The sequence below is a fragment of the Cydia splendana genome, chromosome 15 (genome assembly GCF_910591565.1).
Source record: "Cydia splendana chromosome 15, ilCydSple1.2, whole genome shotgun sequence".
Lineage (NCBI taxonomy): Eukaryota > Metazoa > Arthropoda > Insecta > Lepidoptera > Tortricidae > Cydia > Cydia splendana.
The window spans coordinates 10,875,965-10,890,992 of NC_085974.1; the positions used below are offsets into that span (position 1 = coordinate 10,875,965).

General features: G+C 39.3%; 2 protein-coding genes across 2 annotated transcripts; one reads left to right on the forward strand and one right to left on the reverse strand.

The window, feature by feature from the left end:
* Positions 1 to 3,831: 3,831 nt before the first annotated feature.
* On the forward strand, positions 3,832 to 6,159 carry LOC134797621 (clavesin-2-like). Its single transcript, XM_063769936.1, has 2 exons — positions 3,832 to 5,584; positions 5,720 to 6,159. Exon 1 carries the CDS (start codon positions 3,908 to 3,910, stop codon positions 4,907 to 4,909), a length of 1,002 nt encoding a protein of 333 aa, XP_063626006.1. The 5' UTR covers positions 3,832 to 3,907; the 3' UTR covers positions 4,910 to 5,584; positions 5,720 to 6,159.
* Positions 6,160 to 9,758: 3,599 nt separating this feature from the next.
* On the reverse strand, positions 9,759 to 14,739 carry LOC134797264 (odorant receptor Or1-like). The gene is made up of 8 exons (XM_063769486.1): positions 14,360 to 14,739; positions 13,830 to 13,964; positions 13,330 to 13,498; positions 13,004 to 13,116; positions 11,905 to 12,004; positions 11,191 to 11,295; positions 10,531 to 10,686; positions 9,759 to 9,863 (listed from the first exon to the last, which is right to left on the reverse strand). Exons 1-8 carry the CDS (start codon positions 14,704 to 14,706, stop codon positions 9,783 to 9,785), a joined length of 1,206 nt encoding a protein of 401 aa, XP_063625556.1. The 5' UTR covers positions 14,707 to 14,739; the 3' UTR covers positions 9,759 to 9,782.
* Between the last annotated feature and the right edge of the window lie 289 nt (positions 14,740 to 15,028).

The window sequence follows — 15,028 nt, forward strand, 5'->3', positions numbered from 1 at the left end:
TCACGCGACCTTCACTTTTGTAAAAGCCTTGCCAGAGCTGGTTTTTATGAATATTACCCTAAACGGTTGACGATTGGTTGTCAGGCGACCAAGGCATGCAATACAAGACTTCAATCAAAAAAATCAAGTAAGACATGATTCGTTTCGTTCTTTTACTAAAATTTCGCAGCTCAGAAAACATCCACGAGTAAATAAATGAATATCACAGTTAACCTTTTAAGTAGGTCTTTTGAAAAGGAAAACTCAAAATGGACCCATTTTATTTAAATAGGCGGCTCTACAACTATCTATAATCGATTTTATTACGATAGGTGTATTGCAAAATAAAGATTTTTACGGCGCGTTAAATTTTTATCAGCATTTACCGGAACCAATGCATAAAGTGTAGACGCGCTTCTCACGATGCGACGTACGTAACTTGGTTCCCACGAGCGACATCCATTACATCTTGTGCTCCCATTCCGTCAAGTCTTTTGGAAGTCACTAAACTTATAAATTGATTTTGTTTTAACAGAACTTATATGTCCGTAAGTTTACAAATTGTTGCGTCCAGCTAGTAGTATGTACCGATGTATTTTCTCTTTATCTGCAAAGTTAGTACATTATACGACTCATTATACCACCGAAGTAACATTCTAATTGAAAAGGTAGGTGGTCAAATCAGGTGATCTTTTTAGGGTTCCGTACCCAAAGGGTAAAACGGGACCCTATTACTAAGACTCCGCTGTCCGTCCGTCCGTCCGTCCATCTGTCACCAGGCTGTAGCTCGTGATCTGTGATAGCTAGACAGCTGAAATTTTCACAGATGATGTATTTCTGTTGCCGCTATAACAACAAATACTAAAAACAGAATAAAATAAAGATTTCAGTGGGGCTCCCATACAACAAACGTGATTTTTGACCGAAGTTAAGCAACGTCGGGCGGGGTCAGTACTTGGATGGGTGACCGTTTTTATAGATAATGGTACGGAACCCTTCGTGTGCGTGTCCGACTCGCACTTGCCCGGTTTTTTCACTCTTCTAAACCAAGCCGAAAAGGTACCTTAATATATGAGCTCTACTGTTTTTTGACGTAAGTAAAGCGTAGGGTAGTCCCTGTAGAGCTAACAGGTTGCAACTTGTGGTTTCTAAATGAAATGAAATGAAATGAAATGAAATGAAATGAAATGAAATGAAATGTATTTATTTGTCAGAATATGGTACATTGATGTGATCTTAAATTAGAATGAATGCAAGTTCCATCATATTCTACCGTGAAGTCGGTGTACAAATATTTTTACTTATATCTAATTCTTACATATATATCTTTGGTTTACACAATATATTAAAATATAACTAGGTACAATCAAACAGCTAAACTATGAAGCTAATCAGTTTGATCCAGAAACTCTTTTACACTATAAAAACAATGCTTAAGTAGGTAAGAATCTAAATAATGTTTGAACAATGTGGTTGGTTTGTTTTTTAGATCATCAGGTAACTTATTATATACCTTTATTGCCATAAAGTAAACATTTTTTTGAAATAATACCAAGTTGGATTTTGGCAGAGTTAACTTGTGCTTCCATCTGGAATTTGAACCATAGGCCTCCTCTCTGGTTTTAAAGAATTGAGGGTGCTGTTTTACTAATAGACAACATTCCTTAATATATATACATGGCAATGGTAATATTCTTAATCTAATAAATAATGGCTTACATGGTTCTAGGTATCCAACTTGACTCAATATTCGAATACACTTTTTTTGTGCCTTAAACGCTCTATCTACATCTACGGAGTTGTTAAAGTTAGTAAAGTCACCTTTATCATCCAAAACCTCATCATGTGTCTTGGAATCCGTGAACATACTATACCTACACCGACTCTTGTTGCGTTGACCACACAACACAACACACTCTTAGACATACTTAAATAGGTATGTATGACACAGGGCTATCCGCTTGGTCAAAATCTCTTTGTCTGATCTTTGCATCCCACGCTTCGATCGGACCAAATCAGAGCTTTCAAGAACACGATCGTAAAGGTCTTATTTTATGCGTTAGTCGGGACTCGATGAAGGCAGACTTCATTTTGATTTAGAATCGTAAAACGGTTGGAGACGATAATCTTATAGTAGGTATATTAAAGAGTACTAGGCAATACTAGGCATCAAGTACTAGGCTGGCATGAGCACAGGGCGGCTATCGTGTAGCTCATCTCGGGAGACAGTCTATTTTTACCGCACTAAGCGCATAGCCTAGCGGGGCAATGACCATGCAATGCCACAACACGATTTTTAATGTCGTTGAACTTATCAAAAATTATAGCCGCCCATCCAACATCACGAATATCACGATTATATTTTAATTGTTATGCTAAAACTAGGTTTCCTTTGTTAAGAATTAATCAATTTTTTTTTTATTGTTTTGGTATTTTATTGGCAATTTTATTTTCATGATTTATGTCTTATTAAGATAATTCGATTTCAGACCAATAGTTGGAGGACAGACAATGCATGCATTTAGTCATTAAGTTATTTACGGATAGGTATAGTTCGTTTTTTTTAGCATTAGAAAGAACTTGAAAGAACGTAAGCGATTTTGACATGTCTTTTAATTGAAAAACGCTTTTTAAAAATCAAAAACTATTACTTATGAAAGCAGAAGAATATAAATGATCGTATTAGATTCATAATTGTTACATATTTGCCGTAACTTATTTTTAAAATGTGTTTTTCAATTAAAAGACACATCAAGATTGTTTACCTTATTTGTAATGCTAAAAAAACGAACTATAGGTACTTTTATTGTGCAATTTCATTATTATTACACATCAACAGAAAAGTTATGGCTACGTATTACGTAGAAGTTTTTAAACACTGAAGCACGGCGTTGATGTCTTTTCCACAAGTAATAAAGTACGTTTCTACATATATTACCTATAGATACTCAATCACAGTAACAAATATGAACACATTCAATGCGTTCAGTAACTATCTATTGTTATGTTCCCAAAGCAGAAATGATAATGTGTTATGGGGTATCAGTATCAGTAGGTATTATCACGGTGAGTAATCGATAATGGTTGGTAGAGCTCTAAAAAAATTAAAGCGATATACAAGTAGGTGACCAATCGGTGAGTAATTCGCCCATAGATAGCAGAAGCCCCAAAGTAACAAAATGTTACCGAGCAGTTATTAGTGAGGCATTCGATATCGCGAACAAAGCACGGGCGTGAAACGATTTTCGACCATCGTTTGTACGTAACGTATAAGGTTTCATAGATATAAAGGTTACAAAGATGTTATCTCTCTCTTGCTTGTAGACGTGCATCTCTTTCACACGCCGGGCTACGTCATCGCAGAAACCAGCCAGCCAATTGACCGGTATACCGCCAACCTTCAGTTTTTCTTTTATTTATAACTCGCTCTGCATGGGCAAGTTATGCTCTGTTTAAACCGCGCCAACACTGCCATCTGCACTAGAATTTGGATTTACCTAGTATTTAATTAAGTACTGCAAAATACGGAGTTTTGTTAACTGATAACATTATTAGTAATATTTATTAATAAAATTAAGCAATTAATGATTAAGTTAAGTTATTTTTAATTAGGTGTTATTTTGAGTATAGCTTGGCTTTAAAATGAACCCAAACCAATAAGAGTCTAATTAGGCGAAGACAAGTTTAATTTTTTTGTCATAACATTTCAAACCGGTTATCGTTAAGAACCAGGAAATCATTACATTTACGATAGTTACGATATCGTAAAGCGAGTCAGCCAGTTTAGTAGCGGTCGAGTGTGAAGGCAGCACTATACGGTTGGTTTAATGAACGGAGTGCGGCGGCGCGGCGCGCGGCGCGGGCGCAGAGCAGTCGGCCCCGAGCCCCTGGCGGCGCGCGACAACGCCACGCGAGCGCATGACTCACCATGAACGAGTACGTCGAGTACGACTGGAGGCTCCACCAGGTGCAGAACGAGCTGCTGTGCGGCGTGTCCCGCAAGCGGCTCACCGATGGCGACAAACAGCGGGCCCTCGACGGCCTCAAAGAAGCCGTAGATTCAAGTCTTAACTTAGCCCTACGTGACAAGAGCCGCTGCCAGGACGACGCCTTCCTGCGCCGGTTTCTGTACGCGCGGAAACACGATGTGCAACAAAGTTTCGAGTTGCTTGTGCGGTATCACCAGTACCGACGCGAGCACCCCGAGCTGTGGGCGCCGGCGGACGGCGGCGTGTTGCGTGCCCTCGCCGACGGGCTGCCCGGCGTGCTGGCCCAGCGCGACCGGCGCGGCCGCGCCGTGCTCCTCATGTTCGCCTCCAACTGGACCCCGCAAGCCTGCCCTCTCATGGCCGTCTACCGGGCGCTCCTCCTCACCCTCGAACGTACCCTTCAAGACGTGCAAAATCAAGCCAACGGATACGTAATAATTGTGGATTGGACCGAATTTACGTTTAAGCAATCGTGTAGTTTACAAGCCAAAGTGATGAAACTTATGATCGACGGTCTTCAAGATTGTATGCCGGTGAGGTTCAAGAGCATACATTTCATCGGTCAACCTTGGTACGTGGAGACGGCGCTCGCCGTCATAAAACCCTATCTGAGAGCGAAAACGCGTGAGCGCATCGTGCTGCACGGCAATAATTTATCGACGTTGCACGACGCGCTGCCGCTCGACATACTGCCGGCTGAGCTAGGCGGAGAAGGACCCTCGTACAACTCCGAGCGGTGGTTGAACGAGTTTTATCGTGCCGAAAGTAAAGACAACCCCGACGCGCCACCTGTTCCCCTGTCGATAAAGACTGCAACACCCCCTGAGGACGACCCGCCCTCCGCGAAACTCGACAAAGCGTATAAGCAAAAGGACAATCCAAAATCACTTAATGGCAATGAAAAGAGTGCTAAGTCAGAACTGTTGCGTGATAAGGACTGACCGTTTGGCGTGCAACGGTCGCGTCGTTAACAATGGACAGCTGTCTGCGCACGCCGTGAGCGCCGATGCGCTCGCGAGCATGCAATTGTGATATCGATTGTAATGCTAATTTATTGTCTAGAGATTACTAAGAACAGTCTAGAGTAAAACGCCTCATTAGAAAGTTCGAATATAATTAAGGTGCATTTAAATACGTATATAGTGCAGTGATATATGTGCTGAAAGGCCGGAGCGATGATTCATTTACACCTTGTTTTTGATCGTGATATTTAATTGGAATCGATAGTTTCGGTTCGTGTTAATTGAATTAGCGAGCCGGCGCGGCGGATGCAAGGCGGCAGGCAGTGTTACTTACCCCGCGCTGTGCGCGTCAGGCGCAGGCCGCGCAGGCGGCATGTAACGGTGTCGAGCTCTCGTTTTGACGCATCCATTTGGCTTTGGCGCTGAATTCCTCGCTCCGAATATTTTTTGCAGGTTTCACTGTAGTTTAACATTTTATTTATTCGACTAATCAGTACCTTGTAATGTCAAATATCTCATTATTTAATTTTCTGAGTAGTTTAAGAACACGCATTTTAGAAATACGATTGTAGATATCTATCCACGCTTTGGTCATGTGAGGCTTATTGCGCATTTACTATTATGTTTTAAGTTATAGTATATATACCTATACAGGTGTATAGCGTATGGTAAGGTAAACGTACTAGTGCTCGACATGCTAGTGCCCAATAGATGACACCTTGCTGTCACCTCTATTGACAATGACTTAAGTTTCAAGATGACATGTACTGGGACCGCGTCGAGCACCAGTACGTTTACCTTATGGGAGGCGAAGCCTGCGAGGTAAAAATGTGATGTGATAACTTTCGAGACAGTATTAATTTAATATACTTATTCTCTTTAATTCAGGTAATGGATTCATCATTGATGTAAAAATTATGGCTAGCTCTCGAATATTTCAAAACAAGCTCTCTTACATAGCCCCTTACTAAAACAATTGTAAGTATGTATTTAAAACAATATGTAGCGTCGCTAAAAGTATTTTCCAGGGCGCTACACTGCTTTTATTAAGCCGAAAAGACTCATGAGTGTTGAAAGGATGAATATTTATGCCCTTTGGCATTTATAATGTGTTACGTGTCTTTAACAGTACCCTAAGCCGCTTATGTCTGACATGACTGTAAATATCCACTCAGCTGAGACAGTTGCTTTAAATATGGTATCAAGTGAAATAAATGTATTACACAATATACACATCTTTTACCTTAAGGAAAACCTTTAGAGAAAATTATGTAGTGGTTATTAAAGTAACAACAACAACACCACAACATCATTAGCAACATTCATTAAAAAATTAAACAATCATTGCCCTGAACAAAATACATCATTTAATAGGTAACATTAGGTACGTACTATTAGCTTCTCAAAAAGCATGATGTTGGCTAAACTATGGATTAGGAAATTAGGACGTGTGGAAAATAAATATATATAGTATATATATATTTATAGTACTCGGAGATTAATCAGCGTAACAGACAAATGAAACAATGATTCCACATGATCTAATTCTTGACATATCTTTAAAGCACATACCTACAGTCCTACACAGTACAAATAATTCAATACAATACCGAAAGCTAGCGAAACTTGACAATACCATTAAAACAATACAAATACCTTATTTAAATATTGAAACAGGTTTAGTACAGCTCTCAAGTGTTACTCTATAATGTTTTGAGTATTGTTTTAAAGTATTTTATTGAATCGTCCTAAATGCAACCATTTATGACATATTTATATGTTAAGAAATAAAGCGTCAATAAATATAAATGAAAATTAATTGTTATAAGAATATAGGTAGGTACCTTTCTACTTAATCCGTATTATGGTCGTAATTAAAGGATCCTACCATTTTTTCCCGTGTGTGTTCTGTATTATTCTTTGAAAATAATATTGACTTCTAGACTAAACCACATAGTTAGTGGCAAAAAGGCATTTTAGCCACGATGAAAAAATGTTTTCGATGACAATACTTATAAAACTCGGACGAATTTACATAGAAAACTTTATACGACATTTGAATCTCTAATCCTTCAGTACGGATATGATGGTCGTTTTTGTCTACGTGACAGCGTGATAAAACGGTGTCCTTCACTGTCTATCCCGCGGAGTTAAAAAGTGACAGTTATTTTATCACGTAGATTAAGCGATCCATAAATAGGCCTGCAGATTCCACTCAGTCACGTTACGTGCGAAATAGTAAAACCTATTACGTACAGTCAGGCCGATTCTGATGTAGCAATTTGTTACGGCTTTGATATGCGCTGTTAAATCAGAATCGGCCCCCGGGTTAATATTTTAAAAGCAAGCACTTTTTAGAAATACAGTCTCGTATCATACGGCAACCTTCATAACAAAGAGAAAGGTGGCATGCACTCTATGCGTCACACATACAAATATTGTTGTATTTGCCCCACTCAGAACACATTGTTGGAACGATATTGAAAATTATTATTTTTGATTATAATATACATACAGATTGGTCCCGTTTTTGTCAAAATCCAGTTCTGATGATGGGATCCATGAGGAATCGAGGGAACTCCTCAAATCTTAAAGGCATACATATAGTGATTTTTGTGTTTTTATCAACAAATCAAGCATATATATACATTAAAAAAAGTGACATTTGATAAAGTGGAACTGCTGACGATGATAAGAACGGAACCCTTCAACGACGCATAGTTCACGTTTGGCGATTTATCCTCTTCGTTATGTTTGTTAAGCAAGTTTTTAAGCCACATTTTTGTCAAGCTCGAGTTCTGATGATTGGATCCATGAGGAATCGAGGGAACTCCTCAAATCTTTAAGGCATGCGTATAGAGATTTTTGTATTTTCATCAGAAAATCAAGCATTTTCATTAAAATCTGTCGCATTTGATGAGGTGGAACTCATGGTATAATAATATACTCCGCCTGGTACTTTATTCCTGTCTTTTCTAGGTCACCTAACTGACACAAGCCTACGTCATCATGCGACAGCGCTATATGATAATATGCGATAGCGCTATATATAGCGGCCATGTTATTGTGACGTAGGCCTGTGTCACTCTGGGAATAGAAGACCATGTTTTATTAGACCATGGGTGGAACTGCTGATGATGATCAGAACAGAACAATTCAACGACGCATAGTTTGGCGATTTCGATTTTGTGGGTTAGGTTAGGATAGAACTGCGACCCTTAGAGAAACGAGATGCTACTAGAAAAGTGGATAAGGTTAGGTTAGAACTGTGACTCTTACAGAAATGAAATACTTATTCTACCAGAAAAAGGTGACGAAGTGGATTACAATATTGGGGATCAGTTAAATACCAGCCAATAATTTATATGAATTATATGGCATCTTAAACTATTTTGAGACGTCGGTTTTTTCTATTAAAGATTATGTAAAATATTGATAAGAACTTTGAATTTAAGCCCGTGAAGTTGAGAGTGAAACATATTCTACAATGTGAAGAATGAGTGGAAACATCTTATTTTACATGTCTCTGGTTTTGCGCCTGAAATAGCTCCTCTTCCATGAGGCTCAAGAGAAAAACCAAGTTATTCTTATTTATCATAAACTTTGTAACTTTACAGCACACGGACGCCTGCGTGAACAGCAGAAACGAAGCTTCTGTGACCGCGTCCATGTCTCCCCAGGCTAAAGCTATGTATATAAACTCAAAGAATAAAAGGAATATTGGGTGAACACTGAACATGACTATAATGGCATAGGCGACTTATAAGGCGTAGTATGTTATACAAGTTTATGCTAGAACGAATCCAAAATAAATTCATCAGGTTCTTGTACCTAAAGTTGTATGGAGTGTATCCCTTCTATCCTAGAATGTATCCAACCCTGTTTGTGCTCGGAATGGTGGGATATGACCAGCTAGAGGTTAGAAGGGAATTGGCACTAGCCTCTTATATATTTAAGCTAGTGCGAGGAAAAATCAGTAACCCAGAGTTACTAGAGACGATAGGTGTTTATGCGCCGCCACGGTACGTGTGGCGGAGGCGCAGACCGCCTCTACTGGTTGAGCCGCACGCGCGCACCGGATTGATGCGCACGGCCCCTTGGACGAGAGCCCTGCGCACATTTAACCAAGTTGCCAATCGAACTGACGTATTTAACTGTTCTGAAAGTGAATTTGTAAAGGTTACATTGTTTGTGTTGTGTTATTCTTAGCTTAGTTATAGTACTTATACTTATAGTATATACCTAATAATAGCCTGCCTACACTATCGCATTGGGAAACTGTTATGATAGCTGTAAGATTTATTAATTAAATAAAAAAATAAAATAATTAAATAGTTTGCAGGTTTAAGCCATATTCCGAGGTATAAGAGGATGTTACAGGGACGGTTTAGGAAGAGAGTTACATTGTCTACCGTGCTCACGGCCATGTGGAGTGATGTGGGGTTGAGGTGATTGGTTTTGTGGCAGTTTTATACGGGTTGAAGAACTATAGGGTGTTTTATGAATTCATTTATTGCTGATAGCCCAAATTCCCCAGATTAAAATTTCAGCTCCTGAGTTTTACTTGTACTGGGTTGATTTTTTTATAAGCGCCATGACAGGTTATGGAGCCAGGTTAAATTGGTATCCATAAATAAACCAAAATATTTTGTGTATGTAAATTACTATGCGATTAACAAATTACGAGTTTGATTAAAAAAAAACTTAATCAGGCCACTAAATAATTAATGTATTTAAGAAGCAGTTAATATTTATAACCATATAAGTATATGAGTAGCTGATAATCATAGCAAATGTTTTAATAAAATCTAATGTTAATGTAGGTACGAATAGCTTGAGTTTGAAATCTAGTCTAATTTTCAAATTCTACAACTTGGTTTCGACTGCTAGCTTGCTGTAATACAGCAAAATACGAATAGGACATGCGTAGAATCTGGAACAAAATAAATAAATAAGTTAAACGAACTAAATCTGGTACCTACTTGAAAGAGGTACCAGAGGTAACCGTAATGAGTAAGTTTCTATTAAGGCCATGCCATGCGAATCAATGTTCCAAGGTGCGACCAAAAAGTCTGAGTACTCGTTACTGTCCCAGTAGTTACAATGAGAATACTTAATGACATTTTTACTTAAGTCATTGTCAATACAGGTGACAGGAGGGTGTCATCTATTGGGCATTAGCGTGCCGAGCACTAGGACGTTTACCTTAAGGTATCACGGCACAATACATCAAATACATGTGTTTTTATTTACACGATGGCGGTGGCGCTTTTTATCAAGCGTTGTAGGATTTTCAACTTTAAGCCTTGGTCGTTAAATCGAATTTAGTGTGCGGACAGATTCAAGCGGTTTTCTAACGCGTCGCTACCCGCACTGCACGCGCGCTGCAAAGTTCACGCGTACAGTTTTAGCAACACTTTCGCAAATGTGCACGTTACTAGATGCGCCATTGCCAAAAATGCCAAATATAAGATTAGGTAAATGCTCTTTATGAATATGCGTCATCAGCCAGAAAATTACAGTGGTCAGTCATCTATTGTCCTTAATATTAAAGTCTACCTTTGTACCAGGAAAGCATAAGCATCAAGCAGTATAGATACCGCAACGAAGGTCTGTCTGGACAGCGTGACGTAGCGGCCGGCGCGGAACTCCAGCGGCCGGCCCACGCGCAGCATCGTGATGAGCAGCGCGCGCTTAAAGCGGACGTCCTGCTCGTACCAGCAGCATTCGTACACCACCGTGTGAAGCTCCGAACTCTGTCCATAACAGTATATAAGGTATTTCGAAGGTAGGTGGAGGGAAAGAACAATTGACGAGTGTCTTTTCAAACGGACTTATTTTTGTATATTTAGTGTTCATAGAGAAATAAGACCTGTTGAAAAGACTCTCCTCAATTGCAGGTTATCTTAGGTATATTGGCGTATGTTTACCTTATTGTATTTACCTGTCATACAATTCTAACATTTTGGTGTAAGCGAATGAGTAACGTGTTATGGGTGTTGTGCAGAATCATTATATCATAAAAATGATTTTGAACGCATTCGATCATTACCTACAAATAAAAAGCATTGATAGCAACGGAAACAGTCTTAGCCTTAACTTAACAGGTGAAATTATAATGTTTCTGGTACTGGTCCTTCGAACCGGATGATCTGCGAGTGCTTTTGCCATGCGATTTTGCCATTTCATTCTAACTCAAACTCATTTAACCAAATGTGTTTCGACAAGGTTAATCCTGTATCGGGTGTAGGTACACGTACAGTAGCGGTGAGTTCGTGGCCGGTCCAGCAATAGACGAAGAGCTGGCTGACCATCACCAGCAGGTACATCACCACTGACATAAACTCGACACTCTTCCAGTCCACCTATACATACAAACGAAACCCCATTAATTTAAAGAGGCTCCAATAGCTGTTTAAAAAAAAACTCTCAGTCGAGTTACGATTTCAAACTTTTTGCTTGTTATTAGAAATAGACAAAGCGATAGAGCGCTGGTGGTCTAGCGGTAAGAGAGTGCGACTTTCAATCTGGAGGTCGCGGGTTCAAACCAATGAGTTTTTCGGAACTTAAGTATGTACAGTCACCTGCAATAATATGTTACTCTTCGAAGGCCGCAAAAATATCTGACACTATTTTATTTGTAGAGCTATAAGAGCGTGTCACATATTTTTGCGGCCTTCGAAGAGTAACATATTATTGCAGGTGACTGTACGAAATTATACTTTACAATCATTTGATATTTATACCAGTCGTTTTTCGGAGAAAGAAAGCATCGTGACGAGGAAACCGGACTAATCCTAATAAGGCCTAGTTTCCCCTCTGGGTTGGAAGGTCAGATGACAGTCGCTTTCGTAGAAACTAGTGCCTGCGTCAGTTCTTGGGATTAGTTGTCAAGAAGCTCCCATAAGCTGTGTCAAAATGCCGGGATAACGCGAATAAGATGATGATGAGACAATGATGAGCATAGAGCATACCACTAGTAGGCGTAAAGCTGACATGCAGATCAACCCGACGCCTACGCTGAGTTGAAAGAGCAAGTACAAATGGTACGTGTCTTCCACCTGCTTGATGAACCTGAAAAACAAACACCTTAATAACACGTACAGTAATAAAGATAATCGAAGCAACTGAAAACAAACACGGTGTTGTTTATTACCAAGGACGAAATTGAGAGAGCGGGAATACAGTGGCTTACTCGTAATCCTGAAATGAGGATTCACACCTACCGACTGGAATTGGTTTCATGGTGGTATCAGATGGGTTAATTTAGGGTAACCGATGGTGACTGGCCAATTTGCTTACATAATCTCGTCTGTCAAGTGTTTCGGCAGGAAAAGCCTTGGCAGACTTAGGGCCCGATTCGGATTTTGAAATAGACATCTATTAGATATCTTTTAGACATCACCAAGATACGATAACGATATGTTTAAGATCTAACCTGTCAAATTTGACATTTACGCGATTCTGGAGATACTCTTGAACGATTTCCACAGGATATGACTTAGAGATCCAATTCACATCTAATATATATCTTACTCTATCTAACGTAAAAGTGATATTGTTTGCCCGATTTGCGCTGCAAAAGAGAACTAGTTGATATCTAAACTATAACGTATCTAGAATGGATCTAGTACGTGTCGTCTCTTGTGAATATCTTGAAGTTCGAATACGGCAGTTATATATTCCTGCAATGAGGGTACATACCTACCGACTGGAATTGGTTTCATGGTGGTATTAGATGAGTTAATATAGCGGTCCCGATGGTCACCTTTGAGATCGTCTGCCAAGTACTTATTGCAAAAAATATACTGACAGATTTCGCTTTTCTGCGTAACTATTATTTCGGTATCAAATGGGTTTAATGTCCCCCTATTCACACCGGAAGTGGCCTTCTTTTTTGTACTTTCGGCAAGTTCCGCCGTGGCAGACTATCAAATTTGGACTTATCATCACTTATATGGGAAACTACGAGTATTGTACATTTCATCGCGGTATAAAGTCGGTTCGAAATTTTGCGGTCGGGCTTTTCTACCACCTTCCACGCCTAATTTTGCTTCTAACGGAACTGCTTACTTGACTATGGCTTGATGATGCGCCACACACTCAATCAGAACTTTGTAGTGCTCGTCCAAAATGTTATTGGCGGTAACGGACCGATTAACGCGTCTTTCCGCTATTGGCTTAACCTGGAAAATGTTTTCATTATTCTAGACCTTTACTTAAATACCTACTCAATTTTATTTTAACATTTATGAATTAGACAATGTTCCAGATTAAAAACTAAAGATTCAAGGAAATTAATTTTCTCATCTAAAATTTCTGTACGGCTTACAGTCAAAATTTGTGCGCGGTTGCACATTTCAGGATGTTCAATCCTGTAGCATAGATAATTGGCTTACGTTCATAATCTTCTCTTTAATAATGTCAATCTCCGCGCACCCAAAGATGACCATGGACAGACAAACACTGTCCACACCGAAGTACATGAACGCGCTCATGGAGAGGGTCACGAATTGGAACAAAAAGCCGAGCTCGTACTGCGGCGAGGGTTCTGGACTGACCGGCATCCTGTTTTTAGAAACCAGATTGATTTTAGAATTCAGGGAGGAGGAAGTGTGAAGAATAATCAACGATTAAGTATCCGAAATGGATCATATTCTACATGGAATATGGGAGGTATAGGGGACCATTGGGCAGTCGGGAGGCTCAGGCACCCCCTTGTAAATCGTCCTGATTTAACAAGGGAGCGAGCCTCCCGACCTGCCCAATATGGTCCCCTACCTCCCCTAAGTAAAACTAAATATTAAAAAAAAGATCCTAAGCGCGGGGGCAATCGGATTTTTTACGATTTCCGGGACTCTTTTGGATTTCAAGTAAAAATGTCTATAACTATACTTACCACAGTTTAAACGGAAAATTTCTATTAGCATCATCGAACAGCGAACTAAGAGCGAACAGGCTAATGGTAGTCTGAGAACTGACCATAAATGCTAACAGCAGTCTCTTGATCCTCGAAGCCTGCAGCTTCAAGATCCTGAAGGACAATCGTTACAGTTAAGACACTGGTACTTTTGCCTATGAAAGTTATCATATTTGTCCATCATAATTCACATTTGACATCAGGCAGTAGTGATATATTCAGGAACAGGTTGGTATATTTAAGGTGATATGATTATACATTATACACCTATTTACATCTACTCTACCTTCAACTACGGGCCGTTGACAATCCGAGTATCAAAATAAGTGCGGGTAGTCTCTAAAACATCTTTCTGCTTTAAAATCACTATACCCATAGTCCAGCAAAATTTAATATAATACCTACTGCTATCAGTATCTATTAAGCATATTTCTACTGTCTGCCAACTTGAGTAACGGTAACTAATAAGAAATAGTTTAGTTAATCTGTTTAATACGAAGTCGACTTACTTATCGTGCCCCTCAGTTTGAGGCAATAAAATTTCAGAGTTCATCTGAGCCAGGAGTTCCCTGAACGATTCTATATTAACGTGAAACACGGTGATCTTGAAACACAGACTAGCATGGGTGAGGAGCAGGAAAGACGATTCAGAGATTTCCTCGAGGTCTCCCAGTACTTGACATATATATATCATTTGAAATACAAGGAAACAATATTGCAAGGACAGCATGAAAAACCTATAGCATTTATGCATAATAGACTCGTTTGGTAGGGGCATCCAAACCCCTAAAAAGGACATTACAAATTTGGCCCTGCTCAAATACAGATCTCCGATATTCGTTTTACGTTTAACCATTATTGAAAAGACTTCAAATGTCTGAGGCTAATTTCAAAATGCCATGATATTTTACAACTGGTAAGGTTTGCAAAATTGCAAAATTACCGATAAGTGTATCAAACATAATGGTGTAATGATACATTCTGTAATGAGAGTCGATTATGGTTTGTTTTCATTAACTACGAGTACTTATGGAAATTATAGGTAACTTATCAAATAGTTTAATTAGTTAATTTCGCAGTGTGTTGCAGGTAATTTTGTCTCTAAGTATCCAAGTACAGTACACAAACATTTCTAATAATTTTAGGTACCTACCTACCATCAATCAGTACTTGATGGT

Excerpts from the sequence above, each read along its gene's own strand:
- LOC134797264 (XM_063769486.1), bottom strand. The coding sequence starts at position 14,706 with ATGGTTAAACGTAAAACGAATATCGGAGATCTGTATTTGAGCAGGGCC. Across the intron at positions 13,965-14,359 it reads CAAACTGAGGGGCACGATAA|GATCTTGAAGCTGCAGGCTT; the intron begins GTAAGTCGACTT and ends ATTGTCCTTCAG. Across the intron at positions 11,296-11,904 it reads CAGCTTTACGCCTACTAGTG|GTGGACTGGAAGAGTGTCGA; the intron begins GTATGCTCTATG and ends TTGTATGTATAG.
- LOC134797621 (XM_063769936.1), top strand. The coding sequence starts at position 3,908 with ATGAACGAGTACGTCGAGTACGACTGGAGGCTCCACCAGGTGCAGAAC.